Consider the following 24,556-nt stretch of genomic DNA (forward strand, 5'->3'; position numbering starts at 1 on the left):
TATCCGCCTGAGTCATTCCAAGTATAAATTAAAAGAATAAAATGTGTTGCCATAAACGTAAGCAAGGAATTAATGCTCTAATTAACTCACTTCAATTGAGTTTTTCTTAACAAGTAATCTTTGTATTTAATTGCGAATCGCTTTCAGCCTGGCGATTTTGGTAAACGCTCATTGAGTCAATTGCAGGCTATGAGCCGAAAAAGTTAACTAAAATTCCAGTTGTTTTGCAGGGCAACATAACTGCCTTCATCTTTTTTTTTTTTTTTTTTTATTGTGATTAGTGGCATCAATTCACGATAACCAGAGGTGGGGACAAAACGTATTTTGTCAAAATGTACGGGGGGTAATTTTTTTTCAGATGAAAGGACATTTTTCAATGAAAATGCCGAAAAAAAGATATTTTTCAAAATCTAGGAAGGGGCTATAGACGTCAAACTGAGAAATACTCAAGCGTATATCTTGATGTCAAGGCGGCAGGTGAATTTTGGCTTCACTGCACTTGCTATTCGCCTGAGTCGTTCCAAGTATAAATTAAAAGAAAAAAATCTCTTGCCATAAACGTAAGAAAGGAATTAATGATCTGATTAGCTCACTTCAGTTGAGTTTTTCTTAACAGGTATTCTTTGTCTTTAATTACGAATCGCTTTCAGCCTGGCGATTTTGGCAAACGCTGATTGAGTCAATTGCCGGCTGTGAGCTGAAAAAATTAACTAAACTTCCAGTTGTTTTGCAGGGCAACATAACTGCCTTCATCTTTTTTCTTCTTTTTTTTGTATATTGTGATTAGTGGCGTCAATTCACGATAAACAGAGGAGGGGACAAAATGTATTTTGTCAAAATGTAGGGGGGTAATTTTTTATCAGATGAAAGGGCATTGTTCAATGAAAATGCCAAAAAAAAAGGTATTTTTCAAAATCTAGGAATGCTCACCATTTCCTCAAACCTCCTACTCTCCAATTGACGCCACTGACCTTGAGGGTGATTGTTATAGCAGTAACTGCAACCCACTAAATTGCAAACTACGGCTTGTATCAGCCAAATTTACAAAATGGCCTTTAAAGGGGAAAAAAAAATGCAAAAATGAAAGTTGGAAAACTCTTCCCGATATGAAGAATGAGGAAGAGAGAAGAAAAGTTCTTTTTTGAAAATTCAAATGTCCAGTAAATCTCCAGAAATAAAAATTTAAATAAGTTTAGCTTAGTATAAAAGAAGCTATGCAAAACTGTCTTGTCTTAGCTCCGAAAGTGAATTTTGTAAAGATCATGTAATAACTGAGTTATCTTAGAATTATGTCCTCAAAACCAGGAATATGAATCATCAGCAAAAATAAGTTTCATTGTTAGGATACTTCAAAGATTCCATTTACAGATACCATCTATAAAAAAGGAAATTATTTTGCAAAAAGAAAGACACGAACTCAATTTTTGTTTAAAGATAACCAACAGAACTCCTTTTAAAAATAAATGAGACATGTATTTTACTAAACACATTGACCGTTGTAACAAAAAAGAACATGAACAGATTCTTTAATGAAATGATGGAACAAAATATACATGTACTTTTAAAAAAATTTGTATGTACTTTTTCCACCCTTCCCAAGAACGAGAAAAAAAAAACCATGCTGACCAATGATCTGTGCAGCGCAGGTACCAATTTCCTGATTCTCTGCCTTCGCTCGGGAGTGCAATGCATCGTCAAGAGCAAATCATATAACGTTATATTTATAATAGCCAAGGGAAGGGACATAGTTTCCCAGATGCCCAATCTTTCTTAGCCAAATCTGAAAACTTATACGAACTGAAAAAAAACTAAGTAGTTCCTAAGGAACAAGGGACCTTATCATGCAATCTATTTTATTTACTGGATTCCCTAGGGTACCAAAACAAACAAGCTGCTATCCCAACTTTAGAGGCCTTTGAGTCTCAAAATTAACAGGCTACTATCCCGAGTTTAGATCCCAAGGAACACCAGATTCGTTACCAAAGATAGATTTTAACAAAAACCTCTATATTCAATGCTCTACGCAGGGCGGGGTCTGGTCTTCAGGATAGAAGATTAGGATGGGGGGCTTCAGCCGGTATTTCCTTGGAAAATCTCCCTCCCCCGCTGAAAATTCCCACGCGAAAAATCCCCCACAGGAATCTCCCTCCCCCCCGCGAAAAATTCTTCTCGGATAATTGCACCTCATGGAAAATTCCCCACACGCAAAATTGAGCAGCTACAGAGAAAGTATAAAATAGGCACCTCAAAATGTTGAGCAGATGACCTAAGGGGTAACAAAAGGACCACATATCAAAAAAAAATTTATGATAGGGGCTGGTTGGTCTCCAATCACTTTCAACTTGTAAAAAAAAAAAAAAAAAAAAAAAAAAAAAAAAACTAGAACTCTCAATTTCTGATCAAATGAGCATCCTCCGAAGTCTCTACAACCATGAGGGGAAGGTCGGGGATGAGGAAAAGGCAGCCCTCTCCCATACTTAATAAATTCTGATAATTTTGGGTTTAGGCTACTGCTACTCTATAGTTTCATAACAATAGGGTAAAATATTTCCAGAAATCGAGAGACATTAAATATCAATTTCTACCTCCCCCCGCCTCTTCCTTAGAACTAACTCTGTATTTTCCCGAAGGCTCAATGAGAGTTAGGATGTTTTGACATTAAAATGCACCCCTTGAGGCATCTACCCTCCTTCCTAACAACAAAACAATCAATGAACCCTACGGAAGACATTTAAAGCTCTCACCTACAAATATTTGGCGTATTTTTTACCAAAAAAGATCATGGATGCGTGATCACTTTCCAGATATAAAAAAAAGGACCAGCCATCTAAAACAGTTCTAGGACAGAGAGGCGGTTAATTATGCAATCACTTTCTATTCAAAAAAGAGACTAGAACTCTCAATTTCCATCGAATGAGCATCCCCTGAAGTTTCAACGACCGCGAGGGGGAAGTTGGGGATAAGGAAGGGACAGTCACCCTCCTATGCGGACAAAATTTTGCTCATTTTGGGGTTTAATGTTACTCTTTACTTTCATAATAACAGCGTAGACCAGAATTGTTCCCAGAAAGCCAAGAGGGATTGCATATCAATTTCTACCTCCACCTCCGTCTCTTTGTCAGAGCTAATTCTGCATTTATCTAAAATCTCATTGAGAGTTGGGGTGTTTTGGTGTTAAAGTGCACACTTTGAGGCATCTGCCCCCTCCCTAACTATTAGAATTTTTTACTAGTTTGAACAAAATGCAAATTACAAAATTTTTCCCATTGTTAAGGAGAGGGGGTATATAAAAAGGGCAAGGAGGGGAGGGGGACTGGTTGCCCTCTAGTCTCTCTTCAGCTCTCCCTCAACATATATTGAAAGTTTCTATCTAATATCACCAAGCGATTGCTTAAAAATGGCTAAGATACTCTTTTCACAACCAGCAAGGACAAAGTGTGTTTTGATTGTGCTTGACATACCTCTTAATATTTCCTTAAAGTTTCACCTTAATACTCTAAGCCTTTTTGGGAGATCCAGGATCAAATCTACCCTCTTTTCTTAATAAAAAACTATATATGTTATCGATGTTCATCTTACGTAAGTTACATCCCTTGCACTGGGGGCGGCGTGAGGGGGGGGGGGGGGTTGTAAACCCTGGAGGCATAGTTTTTAATCTTCGAACTACATTGAATAAAATGACTATCTCAACATTTTGATCAGATGTATTTGGGTTAAAAGGGCGTGTGAGGGGTGTGGTTACCCTTCGATCACTTTTGAATCGTAAGGGCACTGGGGCTGTCGATTTTCAGTTGAATGTGCCCTCTCCAAAGTTTATTCAACCACCCTTCCATAGAAACCTTATGTCTTAAAAATGGGCAACTTGCATAGCTTACAGCCCTTGCACCGGGGACGGGAAGGGGGGTTGTCAAACCCCGATGCATGCTTATTTGACCTTTGGACTATTTATGCAAGAAATATAGAAACTGTAATATAAGAAAATATAAGAAAACCGGAACTGTAAGAAATATAGTTTTCATATAAATGGATATATCAAAAGAATTGGATTTTGATTCTTATTCAAAATATAAAAAAATCATGAAGTTTAATGCTACCCATCAAAAGCTACGAGCCCGAGAAATTTGCTCAATTTTTGAAAAAGGAGGGAAACACCACTAAAAAATCAAATGATCTTAATGTAAATCACACCATCAGATTCAGCCTACCAGAGAACCCTACTGTAGAGGTTTCAAGCTCCTATATACAAAAATGTGGAATTTAGATTTTTGTTTGCCAGAAGCAAGATCACGGATGCGTGTAGGCCTACATTTGTTTTTGTTGTTGTTTTTTTTCCCAGGGTGATCGTGTCAAACCAGTGATCCTAGAAGATCGGGAGAGGGTTCATTTGATCAGAAATCAAAAGTTGTGGTGCCCTTTTTAAGTGACCAAAAATATTAGAGGGCACCTAGCCACTTTTTTCTTAATGTTGTACGAGCAAAAATTTTGTCATAGCCACTTTGTTCAGCCTAGTCGAAAGATCTAATAACTACGTCTTTGAGGATTACTTGACCCCTCACAGCCCTCGGGAGAAGGGCTGCAAGCTTTGAACTTTGTCCATTGTTTACATATAATATTGGACATGGGAAGCATACAGGTATTTTTAGGCGGGGGAATTTTCTGGAGCGGAGGGGGGTTATGTGGAATAATCTTTCATTGGAGGGGCTTTTTGTTGGGGAAGGGAATTCTATATGGAGGGGGTGCTGGATTTCCCAGCATTATTTAAAAAACTATCAGAAATTAAATTAAAAAAAAGTGTTTTCAACTGAAAGTAAGGAGCATCATTAAAACATTGAGCGAACAGAAATTATTAAGTATATAAGGGGGGTTGCCCCCTCCTCATTAACTCGTTCTTTACGCTAAAGTTTTTTTAGAACTTTTAAAAAAGCTTAGTATTTTAATTAAACGGCCCATGTGTTTCCAGAGTCATTCTTAAATAATTGGAACAAAAAGTCAAACTTTAGCGTAAAGAGCGAGGTACTGAGGAGGGGGCTAACCCCATCGCATACGTAATAATTTTTTTTCGTTCTAACTTTTAATGTTGCTCATTACTTTCAGTTTAAAAAACTTGTTTTTTTTCTAATAGTACATTGAACCCTTATGGCTTTTGACTATGGGCAACGCTATAGCATTGCTTCTGACTTAAACAAGTGAGTAGAACTTTCAATTTCGCTTCTAATGAACATCCAAAATTATATAGGAGGAATATGGGTCGGAGGAATATACTAGTCGGACAAACATTTTGGGGGAGAGGGTCAAATCCCCCAATCCCACCCCTGAATACGGGTCTTGCTGGTAATCCAGCACATATTCTTAAGTAGAAAATCTTGAACAAACTTTCCAAATATTCCCAATATTAATAAGTAATAAAACTAAGTCCATCAAAAATGGACCGAAATTAAGTTTTTAAAATGTTTTCAAAACCTTTATTTCAGAGAAAAGTAAAAAGCATTATTGACACCTAAAGAAACAAATTCATAAAGTCATGTAATAAGTCAAATTTAATACGAACGCAAATTAAAATGAACCGTCTGAAATGGAATCTTGTATACGTCATTCTTGCTTACCTTTCAAGCTTCGTGAATGTCAGGCTTAAAAAGAAATAATAATAATAACGATGTAAATGAACGACATCGTGATGTGCTTCTAGTTGTTGTCCTAGTAGGCAGCCCTAATTAAGCAGATAATAACTTACGGTTGTCTCATGATAAAACTTCACACTAAATAATTAAGATTTGAAGCATTATGAATATAATTAAAAATTAAAGATGTATAAAATTGGCACATAATTAAACGCACAATACATACAATTAGCAAGATAAAACTTTACAATATTTGTTAGTTAGAAACGACTAAAAGTGCACTATGGCCCTAACTTTAGAAACTTAAACAAAGCAGAATAATTAACTTTTCTATTTAGAACCTTGTTGAGAGGACATAGAGAAAGTATACTGTTTCTGATAACATAAACCGCACTACAGGCGTTTTTTGGCTGTAGAAATAGAATGTTTAGACGACTAAATACTTGTTTAGTCCAGGGAGCGCGTCAACTTCCAGATTTAATTAGGTCCAGTGGCAGATCCAGGGGCGAGGGGGCGGCCCCCTAATGTAGTCTTAAGTAGTGTAATTTACTTAATTAACGCCAGGTTGCGTTAATTAAACTTGCTCCTAACGCAAATTCATTGGATCAACCTATTTTGCCCCCCCCCTTGAAAAAAAGTGCTGGATCCGCCCTTGATTAGGTCGACACGATTTGTAATTTAATTTTGTGATCCATCACTTGCCTAGTTTTACTTCATCTTATAAAAGCCAACAAGTTTCTCTTAGGATGGTAAAAAGAATGGTGGAACAGGAGCTTCAGACAACCACGTCCTTTTCATTGGGTAGGGTCGACCTGAGCCAGGAAGGACCAATTAGAATTAGGTGCAAGCGAGACGGAAGCTATAACTTTTGAACAGTTAGCTGTTCAATTGTGAACCTTTCAAGTGCAAATAAAATTGCGCAGTAAAGCTGAACATATTGGGCTTGTTTTTTTTTTTTTTATCTACATATGTGGCTATAGCCTGCCTCGGGTAGCATATAGACGGAGAGGCAGGATTGCCAACTGGACATTCTTTCCTCCGAACATTATTTTAGAGACTTCTAGTTGCGTATCTAAATAAAAAGCTGTCGAAGTTTACACGTTTTAAAAGTTCATTTGATATTTTTTTTTTTTTTTTTAGCTGAATTTCAACATTATAGACAGAGCGAACAAATGCATTGAAGGTATATTTAGATGCTAAATCTGCTGCTTGAAAATCATTTCCAGCTACAAGATGGACACTCAGAGACGTATCCAGGAGGAAGGAACCCGATATGACCCCCCCCCCCCTCCTAAATTTTGTCCGACTCATACAAAAATATATATAAACAAATTTACGTTGTGTTTTGTAATTTTTTGGGGTACTTGTGTATTATATGGTACACAATAGAGAATTTGGATCTACAGATCAGACAATAACCGGTTTATACCTATCAGTATTTGAAGAAAATTAGCTTAGGCTCAGTTAAAATGTACGTTCTAGGTATATTTTATTAAATATTCACTATACAGAGATTGCATTTTAGTTGGGTTAGGTACTTAATATAATGCGTTCTGTGTCCTCCCCCCCCCCTACACTAATTCTTTGCTGTAGTTTTCATAACTTTATTACTAAAGTATTGTATTTTCATCATATTTTTGTATATTTCATTAGGATTAACCTAACTTCACTTCTCGAGTGTGTACAAGAACCTTTTTTTTGTAAACCTCCCCACGAACGAAACTATCCCCTCCTTCCTCAACAAAACTGTGGATACAGCCCTGTGGACACTTTTTGGCACAAAACGGAGGCAACGCTACAGTGAACCGAATGCAATTTTTTTCCTGGCATAAATAGTAATAGACACTGATTTATTACAACTTAGCTTTGGATTTCACGCTGAAAACTACAAAATTCTAGACCAGGCTCTTTTGAAAATAGTCCCTCTCTCCCATTATTAATTAATTCTTCTCCTTCCCGAACTGAAACATTCTATGCATTCCAGTTGTAGCTTCGATTACACTAGGTTTAACTTACTGATACTTCTTTCCTCGGTTATTCTTGTTGACTTAAACATTGAAGAAGAAACTTTTTTCTGGCACTAACATTTGTTTGCTAAAATGATTATAAAACAATAATATAACATACATTTTATTTATTTAGGAGATTTACGCCATCATGAATAAAGGATTGTTAATATTTGCATCCTGTGTTAAGCAACTTCTTAGGCTGATTACGAAAATATCTGATGCGAAACAAGCGTTTCCGCAGTTAATACCAGCCATTTATCTCGATCAAGGCGTAACAACCCAGAGCATAATTTGTAATATCAAGCACGATCCATAGCTATTGCAAAATGCAATATCGTTCATTTGAAGGCTTTAATGTGCCCCATTTTTTTCCTTACGAGCTGACGGGAGAAATCTATCCTAGTTTATTACTAACCATGAAGAAATTTGGGTATAACAGTTATACTCCAATTCTGTAGTAGACCATTGACTTAGTTATTACATAGTATAAACCCAATAGACGTTTGCACTGAAAACATAGTTAGAAATTAGCTCAAAGGAACTAATGAGTGCATTCCCGACCTGGATGTGTTATTTTATCCGGGTCTAGAACCATTCTAAGAGGATACGTGAAGTAGTCGTCGCGATTACATTGCGTTTGCGGTAAATTCTGGAAATGTTTGCGTTGTGCCGTGTTAAATTGACCAAGAATCTTCCACTTTTTCATATTAACGTTTATCGTAACATGAGTATGAACAGTTTTTGATAGTAAGTTAATCATATTTAAGACCAAACATCAAAGCGTCTTCTCAAGGAAATTTAAAATAAATTTAAAGACGAGGCATGCAAGTTACGGTCGCGATAAGATAGATAAAGCAGATTTTGCCTGATTCATAAAGAAAATTTAAAGACGAGGCATGCAAGTTACGGTCGCGATAAGATAGATAAAGCAGATTTTGCCTGATTCATAAAGAAAATTTAAAGACGAGCCATGCAAGTTACGGTCGCGATAAGATAGATAAAGCAGATTTTGCCTGATTCATAAAGAAAATTTAAAGACGAGGCATGCAAGTTACGGTCGCGATAAGATAGATAAAGCAGATTTTGCCTGATTCATAAAGAAAATTTAAAGACGAGCCATGCAATTTACGGTCGCGATAAGATAGATAAAGCAGATTTTGCCTGATTCATAAAGAAAATTTGTGCTTCACGAAGGTTAACGCGAATTGTTCCTATTGATTGGGTAGGGTTGTTGGTATGTAGGCTAATCCTTGTAGGCAAAAGTTTATTTATGGAATCACGCGGGGCGGCATGACTTCAATAGCCTAGCAGTTTTTGTTTTATTTTTGTTTTAGACTTTAGTTAAGGATGGTTATTTATAATCTTATCCGAGTGCTTTCGAAACAGTGCATTCGCAACCGAAAAAAATTTGAACTTGAGGCCAGGCTATTTTCGAATGAAATAATAAAATATGAACAAGTTAGACTAATCAGAATCAGCGACATAGATACTTCTTGCAGCTTGTGTTAGCTACCCAATCCTACTTTTCAGTTGGATATAAGTTACAGGGGCTCAGGAATTGCAACGAATCCATCAATATTTGCGATATTAATGAAGCTTATTACACAGAATAGAGATTTACTGACGATTTGGAACGACCCAAGTCTAGGCAAGTCTATACACTTTTTTCAGGAAAGCAGCGTGAATTTGTATTCGCTTACTTTAATACAAACGGATGACTTGCATGATTAGTCTCTAAGAATTCAAACTAAAATCACTATTTTATCAGTCAAAAATCTATAAATTTTCAATTTCAAAGGACCAATAATGAATAAAATATGTTATTAAAATTCCCACTAACGGGGTTCAATGTCGTAATTAGCAATGGCGTCAATTCACGAAAATTTAGGATGCGGGGAAATGTTTTTTTCATAATCTAGCGGGCAATTCAGGGTTATATCCAGGATTTTGTTTTCCAGAGGGGGGGGGTAATAAAAGGTTTTTTCGGAGGGGAGTTACAAAAAACTTTAAAAACGCATCAAAAGTTTGTTTACACTCATTTTGTTACGTTTTTACGAGTCGGACAAACAATTCTAGGGGGGTTCAAACCCCCTAACAAAGCCCTGGATACGGCTTTGGGGCATTTTTTCAATGAAAATACCAATAAAGCCACTCTTAAAATAAAACACAAAGGAACATATCTTCCAAATATAGGGGAGGCAAAGGCCATCTCCCCCCTATAAAAATCGACGCCACTGTTAGTTAGTTAGTCATACTAGCACTTCAATACTAAAGCAGCAGAATATAAAAGAGTTAATATTCATATTGACAACTGTATAATGGTAATGGACAAAACTTAATAGAGACAAAGAAAAGGGGCAGTGGACTAAAATTTTATTAGCAAAGAATTACTAGCCGTGACGTTCTCCACACTGAAATATATTAAATGTAAAAATTTCAGAAATAATATACTTTCCTATTACAAGCTAAAACATGTCGAAAGAGAAAATACTAGACAGCATTCCAAATAAAAAAACAAATTTAAACAGGGATAAGGGGCAGGGCCGTATCCAGGATTTTTGTTCAGGGGGTTTTTTACTAATTTTTGACTTTTTTTTGGGGGGGGGGGTTACTAATTTTTGACTCAGTTTTCGACTAATTTTACTGATTTTTACCTAGGTTTTATTAATTTTCGACTTATTTTCGAGTCGGTCAAAAATTTCGGGGGGGGGGGGATTCAAACCGGGTAACCCCCACCCCCCTGGCTACGGCCTTGATAAGGGGTATTTCTAACGTCGTAAATCGTCATGATTCGGTCGATAACTTTCCGTTTTGTATAGTGCTAAAAAATAAACAAAATAATGCAATGGGCATCATTCATTGACAGCCAGAGTGTGCAAATTCAATTGATTCTCGAAATGACATAGAAATTAACGAGGAAGATCAAAATTTAAAGATAGATTGAAACTGTTAAATTTTAAGCAAGTGGTTTATGATACAAACATGTCTTTTAATGTCAAAAAAAAAAAAAATCAAAATATAAGAAAAATGTTTGGTACTTGTGCATTATAACTAAACCAGCGCTTTAGTACAACTAACACGAAAGAAGTCAAGTTTGGTTAATGCTAGTGAAATAAAATAAAATAGGATGAATATATAATAGTTTAGAAACAAATTTGGGCTATATATTTGCACATTAAGGGGGGGGGTGTCGGGTAAAGGATAGCATATATTAAATAAGTAACCTAACCTAGGTATCTCCCCCTCCCTGAACCCCAAAAAACAATCGTTTAAATATTGTAAACTCAATGAGAAACCACGTTTTGCGATCAATTTATCTCTTGCAAATAGCCGTTTGACGGGTTTCGTCTCTGGTTTCCTTGTAGCCTACAGTCTGTAGCGCTGGTTTAGTTATAGTGCACTAGTACCAAATGTTTTTGTGCGTGAGTGCATTAGATTAAACAACAAAAAGTTAAAACAAAATGCGATGAGCCTTAAATAAAATAGCGACGCCAAACAGTTTCTTTGAGTGTCAATATCTCTTTCCATTACCGTTCCATTATAAATTATTAAAGACATGATTTAGAAAAAAAAACTTTAATATCTTCTTTTGTATGATGACACTTTAATTTAAGCTTCCATAGTCTGTAATAAAGTATAAAATGTTTTAGTTGAAAATTTTGGTAATATTGGGCGAATGCTCCATTACTGAACGATACAGTTTATTAACGAAATAGCAATATTATTTGATTCCCCGCTCGGCCATCGTTCCAAATATAAAAATTATAACAATCGTGTCCCAGATCCCTCATTAGGACCCAGACTAGGCTATAAACAAAACTTGGCTGGTTCTGCTCGTTTTCGTGATTTTTCTGCTTACCTCTTATCAACAGTTAGTTCATCATACGTAATAATGCATTTTGGTCGAAGAAAAAACAAAAACAACGAAATCGGCAGCGTTTGCAAATAGCCTAAGGTTACATCTAGACCCATAATGGGGGGCTGATTCGAAATTATCACGGTAGCAAACATTATATTTGGAAAGAGTGTTTAATGGGGAATCGAAAGATATTGCTCTTCTGTTATTACAGTTTTTCCTTCACAAAAGGATTCTTGGGTACTTATGCATTATATCAAACACACTCAAGAAGTGAAGTCAGGTTAATCACAATGAAATATACCAGAACATGGTGAACATATAATTCTTTAGTTTATATAATAATACAGTTTGGGCAATATATTTGCACATTAGGGGCGGGGGTAAAGTAACCTAAGCTTACCCTCATCTCCTAACGTGCAAATATTTAACCCTAATTCTGCAAGTCTAATGCATTCAGTCACCCGTCGTTTGTCTTTGTGGCTATGAAACCGGTTTTCTCATATCTTACATTCAGCAAACTCCTCGACTGTGATTGGTATAATACATAAGTACCGATTCTTGATATAAGATCACCAATTTTTTTTGGAATTGATGATAGTCAGGAAGACAGAAATGACACAAATAAATTGGCACAAAAAAAAACTTTTGAAAACATTCCGAACAAAATTCTAAATGGAAAAGAAACCGTTGTAAAAAAATAAACGAGTAACTTCTTTCAAATCTATAATAACTGAATTATCAAGATTTTACACTATTCACTATTGACATGGCCGTACCCAGGATATTTTTTTCCGAGGGGGTTTTACTCAAAACTTTTTTACGGGGTAGGGGGGTTTACACAAAAAACCCTCAAAAAACGCATACAAAATTTTTTTATATCCATTTTTGTTACATTTTGACGATTCAAACAAACATTTCGGAGGGGAGTTCAAACCCCTATCCCCCCCCCTCGGGGTACGGCCTTGACTATTGACGCAAACTTATTTCAAACAAACATGAACAAACTGTTTCTTTTTTAAAATGACACAATCTTGTACAACATTTTTGGCTAGTAGCTCAAAGGCTTGAAAGACAGAAAGCGCCTTGTACACTTTTTCACTGGTTTTCCAAAGATACACTAAAGCCATTAGGTTATTAGTATATACAAAAACAAACAAAAATTAGGAAATCATTTTCCTAATTTTTTCTAATTTCTTCCATGCCTTTCTTACAGTCCTACCCCAAAACTCATCGCTAGTGTCTACGTGAGTAAAAATAAAAGGGTACTTTTTAAAAGAGCTTTCATCCGCCCAAGCATGAAGGTCTTCAAAATCGAATGAATAACGCAGATTTAAATGGTAGTGTTTTGTATTTCGTCCAAAAATTCCTGTCACTAACACATCATCCACCCATATCCATTTATGGGAACTTGATTTATGCAAAACATCTTGAATTACTGGTAGAGTTGTGGTATACGCCAAACCTGAACAGAACTCGGGATACTTGTCCTCTAAATAATCTTGTTCCTTCACCTCCCATTTTCCCTCTCTCTGCGGCGAGATGTCGCTTTGAACATGGCAATAAAACGCTTTTTCTAAGTCGAAGTTTTTTGTGAAATAGTCTGTGAAATGATGCAAATCCATGAATAAATCATCATCTGCTTTTATGTAATACTTAGGTTTCGAACAGGATTCGTTTATCCATTTGTAGGAAGCCATATGTTTCATGGCAAGGAGTTCGTATCGATCCACTTTGTCTAAGTGTAAAATATCTTTATTTCGTTTTATTTCTAGACTTAATTTATTCAATACTTCTTCTTTGTATTCCGAATTCAATCTTTTCATCTGTTTTTCGGGATTGCCAACAACGAATATAGTCTTAAACTTTTCCTCCGAGGAGATGAAAACGCCTCCCCATGTTGAACGAATCACTTTCCTTTCATAGAAGTGTTCCGGTCGGGAGTGAACGAAAACGAGAAAATCAATATTGTCACAATCGATTAGAGGCTCAGCTAAGAATCTTGTTTGGTCTAAGGTAGTTTCACTCAATTCAAAGGTTGCACTTAAATGCAACCAAAGACAAAAAATAAGAGCGAAGCAGGAGCCCATTCTCATTCGCCAAAATTGACCTGGAAAAATTATGAAATAAGGCTCCTCAAAAGTCATTTATAACTATTTATTGCTCACATGTACTTAATCCTTAAAGTCAGGGTAGCGATCCATATGCTTTAACAAATTTCAACTACAAGCAGATATAGCAATCATTTAGTGACTAAGGAAAAATCGAGTTTTTCTCTCAACCCGTGATTATACAAGAGCCTAGCCTGGTGCGTGTTGAGAAAAATCCAGCTTGAGGTCACATAAATAATGGATAAGTACAACCAAATATGCCGTGAGAGAAGACTCATAGGTCATGTGTCTCAACATCAATCATGCAACTTAAAATATAATTAAAAATTGTTCAAAATACTGTTTTTTGCGCTGTTTGGAATAATATATAATCATCTCGAAACATAAATTAATTAACTTGAATAGGCACCGAGATCTTTAATTTGAAATTAATTAAAAAAACTTTCCGAAAAAGAAGTTTTTCAAAGAAAAGTAAAGGCCATTTTAAACTTAATATCAGCAGATACAATTACCTGTTAAAATTCAAACTCAAAACGATCAGAAATTACTACTAAAGAATAAATGAAACCCAAAACGAACAGAAATTAAATAAACGATAATAGCAAAAAAACATACAACAAGTAATAATATAAATGAATAAATAAATCTTAAAACGAGTGAAACTTAAATTGAATATGTAAATCAAGCTTGAAACGAACAAAAATCACTACAAACACGAGTTTGGGAATCGCCTCCTTCTCTTACTGTAAAAGTCTAAATCCTACTGCGTCAATGGCGCTTTACTGAAAACGAACAGTATTGCAAATATTTTCTTTTGTACTTAATATTGAAAATAAGCATTAAAATTACAGGAAAATTTTGAGCTGATGAGCTTTCAACAATTAATATCATTATACATCAAATATTTAGTTTAATTTATTAGGTCTTTCTATAATTGTTCAAGACGAATATATTTTATCTACGAACAAGAGTTTGGATACTGCCCCCTTCCTTAACTGTAAAAACCTAAGGCCTACTGCGTCATTGGAGCTTCACTGAAAACGAATTGTGTTACAAATATTTACTTGTTCCACTTCTTACAGCATTGAAAATAAAAATAAAATTACAGTGAAAAAAAAAATTGAACTGATTGATCTTTCAACAGTTAATATCATTATGTATCAAATATTCAATTTGATTTTGTTTATACTTTCCAAGACTGTTCAAGACATATATAGTTTTCAGTAAAGCGCCAATTACGCAGCAGGTTTTAGACTTTTACAGTGAGAGAAAGAGGCGATACCCAAACTCTTGTTTGTAGTGATTTTTGTTCATTTCAAGCTTGATTTGTATAGTCAATTTAAGTTTCAATCTTTTTAAGTTTTATTCATTTGTATTGGTATCTAATGTATGTTTGTTTGCATTGATTGCTTATTTAATTTCTATTCGTTTTGGGTTTCATTTATCCTTCAATAGCAAAATATTTTGTTGTTTTAAGCTTGATTTCCATATCATGGTTGCAGTCTTAGCTGAAACCTTGTAAAGAGCGAACCACAGCCCATAGTAACTAAAATTAAAAAAACGCGTTTTGAAAAAAAAAACTGCCTGGTGAAAAAAAATTGCCATCTGACAATGATTAACAAATGGTAACGATTATTTCGGTTCGTCTTTTTTTGCCAGAATAAATTTATGGTGATTTCGAAAAAAGCCTAAAACCCCTCCAAAATGGCGTCAGATCAAAATGAAAAATGTACCATTGTAATCAGCACGGTCGAAATCCCCATGCGGGGAAATTACAGTCATCCTCCTTGAACAACAGGGAAAATGGCGGTAATTGAGAGAAAGAGACGTCTTTGCCCCCTTATCTTTTGCTCCTGCAGCCTAGGTTTTGAAAAACACACTTTTTTTGGTTATTTCATTGGAAAAAGCACTTCTTTCACTTGGAAAAAATGGGAAAAAATGGAAAGTGCACTTTATGGGAATGTACTATCAAGTCAAAATTATAAAAAGCGATTAGGCATAAATATAAGCTTTTAAATGCGCCCTTAAACAGCTCCATAAGTTTTCAACTGAAACTAAGGAATGACATTATTAAAACGTAAAAGAACAGAAATTATTCTGTATAAATAAAAAGGATCATGGCAGCGTTGTTTTTACATTAAATTTGAATAAAAAAACGAGCAAAGATTAATCTACATCTTCACTGCTCCCACCGTCCTTACTAATAATACTACCAAGGTAAGTGAAGCTGCCCACCTGATCAATCTTTTCGTTACCCAACGTCGAGCTCTTTCCGAAGTTTAAACGAGCATCCCTTCCATAAGAACCATACATGCCCCCAGAGCATTACTTACAACGCCTGCCCCCGGGCTCTGGGGGGTTGCATCAACACAGGAGTTTGTCTTACCTGACCTTTGAACTATTTTTAACAAAATAACTCAAAATTTTTATCAGATGGGTTTGGGGAAAAAAGGGGTGTGGGGGGGGGGGCTAGTCTCCCTAAGATCCCTCTTGACTCTTAAAAAGTGAACTAGAACTTTCAATTTCCAATCAAATATGCCCTCTCTGAATTTTGTACGACCATCCTTTTCATAAGAACCATATACGCCCCCAGGACAACACTTACAACGCCTAACCCCGGGCCCTGGAGGGTTGAGTCGACAATGGAGTTTTTGTTGCTTAATTTTTGACTATTTTCAAAAAATATCATTTCAAAATTTCTAGCGCATGGGTTTGGGGACAAAAGGACGTGGGCGGGCTAGTTGCCCTCAGATCTCTTGACTCTTAAAAAGTGAACCATTAGAACTTTTAATTTCCAATCAAATGAGCCCTCTCTGAAGTTTATGTGAGCATCCCTTTCATAAGAACCATAAACACCCCCAGGGTATGACTTACAACGCCTGCCCCCGGGGCCTCGGGGGAGGGGGGTTGTGTTGACACCTGAGTTTTCATTATCTGAATTTTCAACTATTTTTGACAAAATAGCTGTATCAAAATTTTTATCGGATGCAATTGGGGAAAATAGGCGGTGGGGGGGAGGGTATTTGCCCTCCAATCTCTTTTGACTCTCAAAAACTGAACTAGAACTTTCAATTTCCAATCAAATGAGCCCACTCTGTAGTCTTTACGAGCATCCCTTCTATAAGAACCATATATGCCCCCAGGGCATAACTTACAACGCCTGCCCTCGGGCCCTGGGGGGTTGTGTCGACCCTGGAGTTTTTTTTATGATCTTTGAACTATTTAAAAAAATGGCTATCTCAAAGTCTTTATCGGATAAGTTTGAGGAAAAACGGGCGTGGAGGGGGGGGGCTAGTTGCCCTCCGATCTCTTTTGACTCTTAAAAAGTGAACTAGAACTTTTAATTTCCAATCAAATGAGCCCTCTCTGAAGTTTATACGAACATTCCTTCAATAAGAACCAAATATGCCCCCACGGCATAACTTACAACGCCTGCCCTCGGGCCGTGGGAGGTTGTGCTGACACCGGAGTTTTTGTTATGTGATCTTTGAACTATTTTTAACAAAATGGCTATCTCAAAATTTTTATCAGATGTATTTGGGAAAAAAGGGCTGGGGGAGGGGCTAGTTGCCCCAACATCATTTTGGACGCTTAAAAAGGGCACTAGAACGTTTGATTTCGAATCGAATGAGCCCCCTCCGAATTTTATGTGATGACCCCTTCCATATGAAGTGCCTCTGGGGGAAAATAATGATAATAAAGCATTGAAGCCGTATGGCCTTTACTATAGGCAACGCTATAGCATTGCCTCTAATGACACCCTCTAAAATAAGACGGGGGAAAAGGTGTGTGGCACCGAGGGGGAAAGGTAGGCGGCTCCCCAAATTTTAATACAAATGTTCACCTCAAAAACGCTCTCAAACTCGCATTGAATTTAAGCAAAAGAAAAAAAAATCAATAATTTTTTAAAATTCTCATATTAACCTACCGTAGTTTTTAGTTACACCGCCAAAATGTGAAATTGTTTCTATTTTACAATATTTTACATTTAATTTTTCATATTTCAATGCAAAAAAAATTCATTACTATCTTTGTTTTCTGCATAAATTCTCCTGCGTAAAAAAATAATGAGGTTTTAATCTGGCACTTCTAATGCTGTTATTTATAATAGCATGCTAGAAACAGGGGGGAATTATGTGAAAATACTTAGGAAGTAATACTTTAAATTTTTTACTTTACTGAAAAAAATTCAAAGGAATTTACTGAAAAAAAATGTGCATTGTCAGTTTAATATAAATAATGCTGATATTTATTCCTTACAATTTTAATTAATTTTTGATTTCTTAAAGTTATAAAAGTGAAAATATTGAAAAGAATTTTTTTTCAGTAAAGTACAAATTATATTCTGGCTTTTAGAAAGCATAGGGTTTAGAACCCTACTCAGATTAATTTCTGCTCGTTATGAGTTTGACTTATTTTAATTTCTGTTTGTTTTGGGTTTCATTTATTTATTAATACTGATCTGTGGTAGGTAGATTATTTGATTCTATTTTTGTTAATTTTTGGTTTAATGGAGTTTTTTTCTTGTTTTTGAAAAACTTATTTTGTGCAAAAAGTTTTTTTGATTAATTTATGTTTGTTTTATAATGACATAGTCTTTTTTAGTGAGAAAGACTGAGCCTCTTCTGAAGTTAAACAACCATCCCTTCCATGAAAACCCTTAATACCCCCTGGACATAACTTACAACCCTTACCCCTAGTCTTTGGGGTTTGTTCCAACCCCAAAAGCCTTAGACTATTTTGAATAGAATGGCTATCTCAAAATGTCTACTAGACGCATTTCGGGACAATATGACGTGTGTGTAGGGGGGAGAGGGTAGCTGCCCTCTGATCACTTTGACTCTTAAAGAAGGCAGTAGAGCGTCTGACTACCAATCCAATGAGCCCCCTTTGAAGTTTATATGACCACACTTTCTATAAAAACTCTCTGTGCCCCCAGGGCAAAACTTACAACCCAAGCCTTGAGGACTAGGAGGATTTGTCATCCTCAAATACATAATATCTATATCTTTCTCATTGGCTTAACAAAATGGCTATAAAAAATTTTTGATTGGAAGTGTTTGAGGAAATGATAGATCTGGAGGTAGACATTTGCCCTCTGATCACTTTCGACTACTAAGAAAGGCACTAGTCCTCTCAATTTGCAATCAAATGAGCCCTTTTTGAAGCTTCAACGACAAAAATTTCTATAAAAACGTTAAATGCCCCAGCGGCATAGCTTACGACCCTTGTCGTAAGGGTTGTCATCCTAATAGACATAATTTCCAGACCTTTCAACTACCTTGAACAAAATGACCATATCAAAATGTTAATCTGAAATGTTTGGGGAAATGATGGGCGTGGGGGGGATTCTCGTTCTAACTACTTTCGACTATTAAAAAGGGCAATAGTCCTCTCAATTTCCAATCGACAGATCCCTTTTTTATGTTTTTACAACACTTTCTATATGACATTATATGCCCCCAGGGCATAACTTACAACCTTAGCCCTGAGGACTTTGGGGGGTAGTCATATCAAAAACATAATTTCCGGACCCTTCAACTACGTTCAACAAAATTGCTATATCAAAATGTTGATAGGAAGTGTTTGGGGAAATGATGGGTATAGGGGGGGCATTCGCCTTCCGATCGCTTTTGAATATTAAAAAGGGCACTAGCCCTCTCAATTTCCAATTGAATGAACCCCTTTTGAAGTGTCTACGACAACGCTATCTATAAAAACCTTATATGCCCCCAGGGCATAACTTACAACATTTTCCCTAGGAGCCCTCGGGGGTTTGTCATCCTCTAATACATAGTTTCCAGAGCTTTCAACTACGTTGAACAAAACGGCTATCTCAAAACATTGATTGAATGTGTTTGGGGAAATGGTTGGCGTGAGAGGGGGTTTAGTTGCTCTCCATTCATTTTCGACTATTAAAAAGGGCGCCAGCCCTTTCAGTTTTCAATCGAACGAACTCTTTTTGAAGTTTTTACGACAACTGCTTCTATAGAAACTTCTTATGCCCCCAGGGCATAACTTAAAACCCTTACCCTGAGGGCTGTGGGGCGGTTGTCATCCTCAAAGACCTAATTTCCAGAACTTTCAAAAAAAAAATGTTGAAAAAATGGCTAACTCAAGATTTTGATTGTGTGTGTTTGGGGAAATGGTGGGCGTGAGAAGGGGGTTAGTTGCCCTCCAATGACTGTCGACTATTAAAAAGGGCATTAGCCATTTCGATTTCCAATCGAATGAGCCCTTTTTGAAATTTCTACGACAACGCTTTCTATAAAAACCATATATGCCCTCAGGGCATAACTTACACCCTTGCCCTGAGGGCTGTGGGGAGGAGGAATTTTCATCCTTAAAGACCTAATTTCCAAAACTTTCAACTATGTTGTACAAAATGGTTATCTCTAAATTTTGATGGGATGTGTTTGGGGAAAAGGTGGGCCTGAGAGGGGGGTTAGTTGTCCTTCAATCACTTTCGACTGTGAAAAACAGCAATAGCTCTTTGAATTTGCAATCAAATGAGCACTTTTTGAAGTTTCTACGACAAAGTTTTCAATAAAAACCATATATGCCCCTAGGGCATAACTTATAACCCTTGCCCTGAAGACTGTAAGGGGAGTTTCCTGCTCAAAGATATAATTTCCAAAACTTTCAACTACAATGAGCAAAATGGCTATCTCAAAATTTTGATTGAATGTGTTTGGCGAAATGGTGGGCGTGGACGGGTGGTAGTTGCCTTCCAATCACTTTCGACAATTAAAAAGGGCACTAGCCATTTCAATTTCCAATCGATTTAGCCCATTTTTAAGTTTCAACGACAACACTTTTTATGAAAACCTTATATGCCCCCAGGGCATAACTTATAACCCTTGCCCCAAGGGCTGTGGGGGGGGGGTTGTCATCCTCAAAGATCTAATTTTCAGAACTTCTAACTACGTTGAATAAAATGGCTATGTTACTGTGTGGAGTAGACGTTTTGGGGGAAATGGAGGTTGTGAGAGGGGGGTCTGTTGCTCCGCGGAAACTTTTAAAGATGGGATAGGGTTGGAACTCTTTGAATTGCCATACACATGGGCCCTTAAGGATCTCTCTACGATTGCGCCATCTACAAAAAGGTTATATGCCCCCAGGGCATAACTTACAACCCTTGCCCTGCGTGCTGTGGGGGAGTTTCCTCCTCAAAAACATAATTTCTATCTGAAAATCAACTACGCTGAACAAAATGGCTATTTCAAAATTTTGATTGGATGTGTTTGGGGAAATGGTGGGTTTGGAGGGGGTGTTAGTTGCCTTCCAATCACTTTTGACTATGAGAAGAGCACCAGCCGTTCTAATTTCCAATAAAAAGATGCGTTTTTGAAGTTCCTAAAACAACTCCCTCGATATGTAGTGCCCGGGTCTAAGACCAGAAATAAATAATACAATGGGCCAACATGGTTCTTTACTGAGGCCGCACGATTGCGCTGCCTATGATATTGTGGATTAGCTCTTTGATAACCTGTATATTCATATACTTTTTTAAATTTTCATCTTAATGCCCTTAACAAGTTGTTGCGATAGAAGTAGTAATTCGAGCAATAGTAATGGTAGCAGTAGAACTAGTAAATGTGTACCATGAGTAAGATGCGATGTATTTAAAATACCAAAATAAAGTTCCTTTCTAAAGATACTTCCGATTTCTTATAATTAATCTAAATCTAGTCGCAAAAATGAAAAGTCCTTAATCAGCAAAAAGAGAAATTGCATTTCTAGCTTCAGTCAGATGTCGGCGCTAGTCGTTCGAATTTCGCTAAGATAATTGTAGCAAAAAAAATCCAATGCATAACAATTATAAGGAAGTTTAAAAGGCAAAAAACCGTGTGAACTCCTGAATCATCTGAAATATCTTTAAGAGATTATTGGACAAAGATTCGCGTCCTCGGGGCACGTGAGCCAATGGCAGGCAGTCCCTAGGGCGCAGCATAAAAGAACTGCGTTTGGGAATGGGGTAAAAGTGTTTTTTAATTTTAATACGATGTCAGATTTAAAATGGTGAGGACCGCAAATAATCTCGGTCATCATTATTTGTCATTGAAGTGACCCGTTGCTGTACAACTAAGCATTTAAGTTCAATAAATCTATTGTCTTTTTATATGTGTTTGTTTCTCTTGTATGTCTGAGTCTAGTCCGATAATAGGTAATTAGTTTGCCAGTCTCCAAGGTAAATGCTCCCAAAGGAATCTGATCTCCAGATAGCTCAAGAAAGAAGAAGCCACATTTGTATGTCTACATATTCAATTTTCTCTCATTACTTGAGAGCGGTGCTAGCCTAGTTGACACAATCTCCAGTGCTATAAGTGGCGCTATAGGATAGATTTCTATCGCCACGAGCAAATCTTTTCTATTACTACAAATATTTCTTCAATGGTACAATAGCGCGTGTAGGAAATTGGAGGAAAACTGCAAACTAGTTATGCTATTTAAACTTTGTATTTCAAATTTAGTTTTCGGAAGGACACAAACATATAAGAAAATTGATTAGGCCTATAACCGCTAGGATACGATATGAAACCCATTATATCTCATAGAATATAATAGCCTACCCAAAAATAGTTTAATTAAAATTTTAAGTTAATATAAACGCAAAAAAAAAACAAAAAAACATGAACGATCTAAATGAATTACTAATAGTGCAAAAGTTAGTCGCAAGAAATATAGAAATTGCAAAATCTATCCCGGAATACAATGGTCAATCAGATATTGACGAATTTAATATCCAATTGACCCAGTTTGTACAATTAACAAAAACAGACGTCGGAGCGTTAAAAGACATGCTGCTTCTACGATTAAGAGGCCAGGCCTTAACCTTTCTGAAACAGGTCGAGCATACCATAGGAAATAACGCCAACTTGCCAGATAAATACGGTTGATGACTTGTTAAAAGCATTCAAAGAGAGATTTATAGAAACCAGTTCAATAAATAAATTAAAACACGGAGTAGTAAGCTTTTACTTTTCACAGAATATAAGGGAATACCTGGATATTATACGCATTTATGTATAAGCAAAATACAGAAGTGGTTCGGGGCAACTGTAAGAAAAAATCATACTAAATACTTTTTTTCAAGGGCTACCCCCAAAACCATATAGATTAATAATATCCAAGAATATTCAGACGTTGGATCTTGCAGTCCAAGAGGTAGAGCGATTAATCGAAGTTGATAAAATGGTTGCTAATCATAGTAATGCAAAAATAAGCAGCATAGGCAACACAACCGCGAACCCAATCTTCACGGGCGATCAGGCATCCCCAATTTTCTTTTCAAGGGATAACTCCCCAGTAGCAAAAAAAAAAAAAACGCCAGAACCCGCTAGGCAGAAAACAGTACGTTTTCAGCCCATTAACCCTACAATAATAAGGTGCTATAACTGCAATAGTGTTGGCCACATAGCAAGAGAGTGCCACTATGTCCCCAATCCCATACCAAGAAATGCGGTCGGTAATACGCAAAATTACGGTAACTATTTGTTCAGAAGAACAAATTTTAGTACCGGTTGTGCAATATGCCATACCCAGGGGGGATAGCGCCAATCAGTACCTTATAATGCATGCAAACATTCTTTGTATAACCCTGTTAACACCTTTCAAAATAATTACATGTGTGAAAACCCAAAGATGCTCAAAAGCCAATATAAGGCGAGACTACACTATGAACTTAATTAAGAATTGACAAGAAAACACGAAAATTTTACAAGCCAAAAGCACTGGCAAACAGCGCCAGCAAATGGCACTGACACGAGACATCCACGTTACCATAATAATACATGGCGAAGACAGGCCGACTTAAATCATTTAAATATGCCTACGGAACCTAATACGTCTGAATATCTATTACAGGCACCGACAAATGAAATAAATCCTCAGGGAAACGCTTCAGGCCCCTCAGAAACATAAGTTGGACCCAGAGGGTGCCAAGGATATTTAATAGGTCCAAAACAATACTAGTGCCTTCTTGTAGTGATATTATTAACAAGTTACCTATATTTAATGATTTTTGTGTAGAAAACGTTTACTTTACGGCCTTAGTTGACAGTGGAGCTACTGTCAATATCATAAACTCTTGCGTATTTAATACGCTGCCTCTGCACATTAGGCGACAAAAGAACCCTAATAATCCCAATTTAACAAGTGTTACAGGCCATAAATTAAATGCAAAAGGGTCAATTTGCCTAAAAGTAAAAAAAGACAACAGAACCTTCATGACAAATTTTATTATATGTGATAATCTCCCATATGAAGCTATTATAGGGGCAAATTATCTAAGATCTAATAGAATACTATTAGACGTAGCCAAGGAGAAGCTTGTATACCCAGCTAAGGTGGGGGAAAATATTTCTACCTTAAGAAATCGTAACAGAGGTTACGAAGATAACATAACAGTAAACAAAATTTCTAGTGGTATAATGTCGAAGTATTTTGAACCCCATGTCTCGCAAAGACACGGCATAATTGGAAATTTATTCAATTATCCTGAGAGATATCGCAGAAATGAAGTAAATTTAAATAATAACAGTATTGAATCTGCGAAAATAAAAATAGGAGATATGCGACAGTACAGATCAAATGAAATTAAGAAAATAGTGGAATTATGGAAAAACATAGTAAAACCCAACGTGACGCCACAAGATGCCGCAATGGCGCAGCATAGCGCCAGCATGAATCTAATAAACAATGAAAATGAAGAGAAATATTACGGATTTGCGATAAGGAAAACAAAAATCCCTCCCAAAACGATGCAAAAAATTCAAATATCACAAATGATCGAGCCAATAATTAGCAAATCAGAAATATGGTTTGCGACACCGTCTGAAATACCAGAAAATCTGCTATGCGAGGACCAGATTATATATTATGACAAAGGGGAAGGTTTTATTTGGGTAACCAATAACCATGAAAACGATACAATTACAATTAAAAAGGGGACTTGTTTAG

General features: G+C 36.4%; 1 protein-coding gene across 1 annotated transcript; it reads right to left on the reverse strand.

The window, feature by feature from the left end:
• Positions 1 to 5,770: 5,770 nt before the first annotated feature.
• LOC148950276 (beta-1,3-galactosyltransferase 5-like) lies at positions 5,771 to 13,717 on the reverse strand. Its single transcript, XM_089092278.1, has 2 exons — positions 8,789 to 13,717; positions 5,771 to 8,492 (listed from the first exon to the last, which is right to left on the reverse strand). Exon 1 carries the CDS (start codon positions 13,628 to 13,630, stop codon positions 12,647 to 12,649), a length of 984 nt encoding a protein of 327 aa, XP_088948404.1. The 5' UTR covers positions 13,631 to 13,717; the 3' UTR covers positions 5,771 to 8,492; positions 8,789 to 12,646.
• Between the last annotated feature and the right edge of the window lie 10,839 nt (positions 13,718 to 24,556).

The sequence above is a fragment of the Artemia sp. Qi Xiang Cuo genome, chromosome 7 (assembly GCF_049724085.1).
Source record: "Artemia sp. Qi Xiang Cuo chromosome 7, ASM4972408v1, whole genome shotgun sequence".
NCBI lineage: Eukaryota > Metazoa > Arthropoda > Branchiopoda > Anostraca > Artemiidae > Artemia > Artemia sp. Qi Xiang Cuo.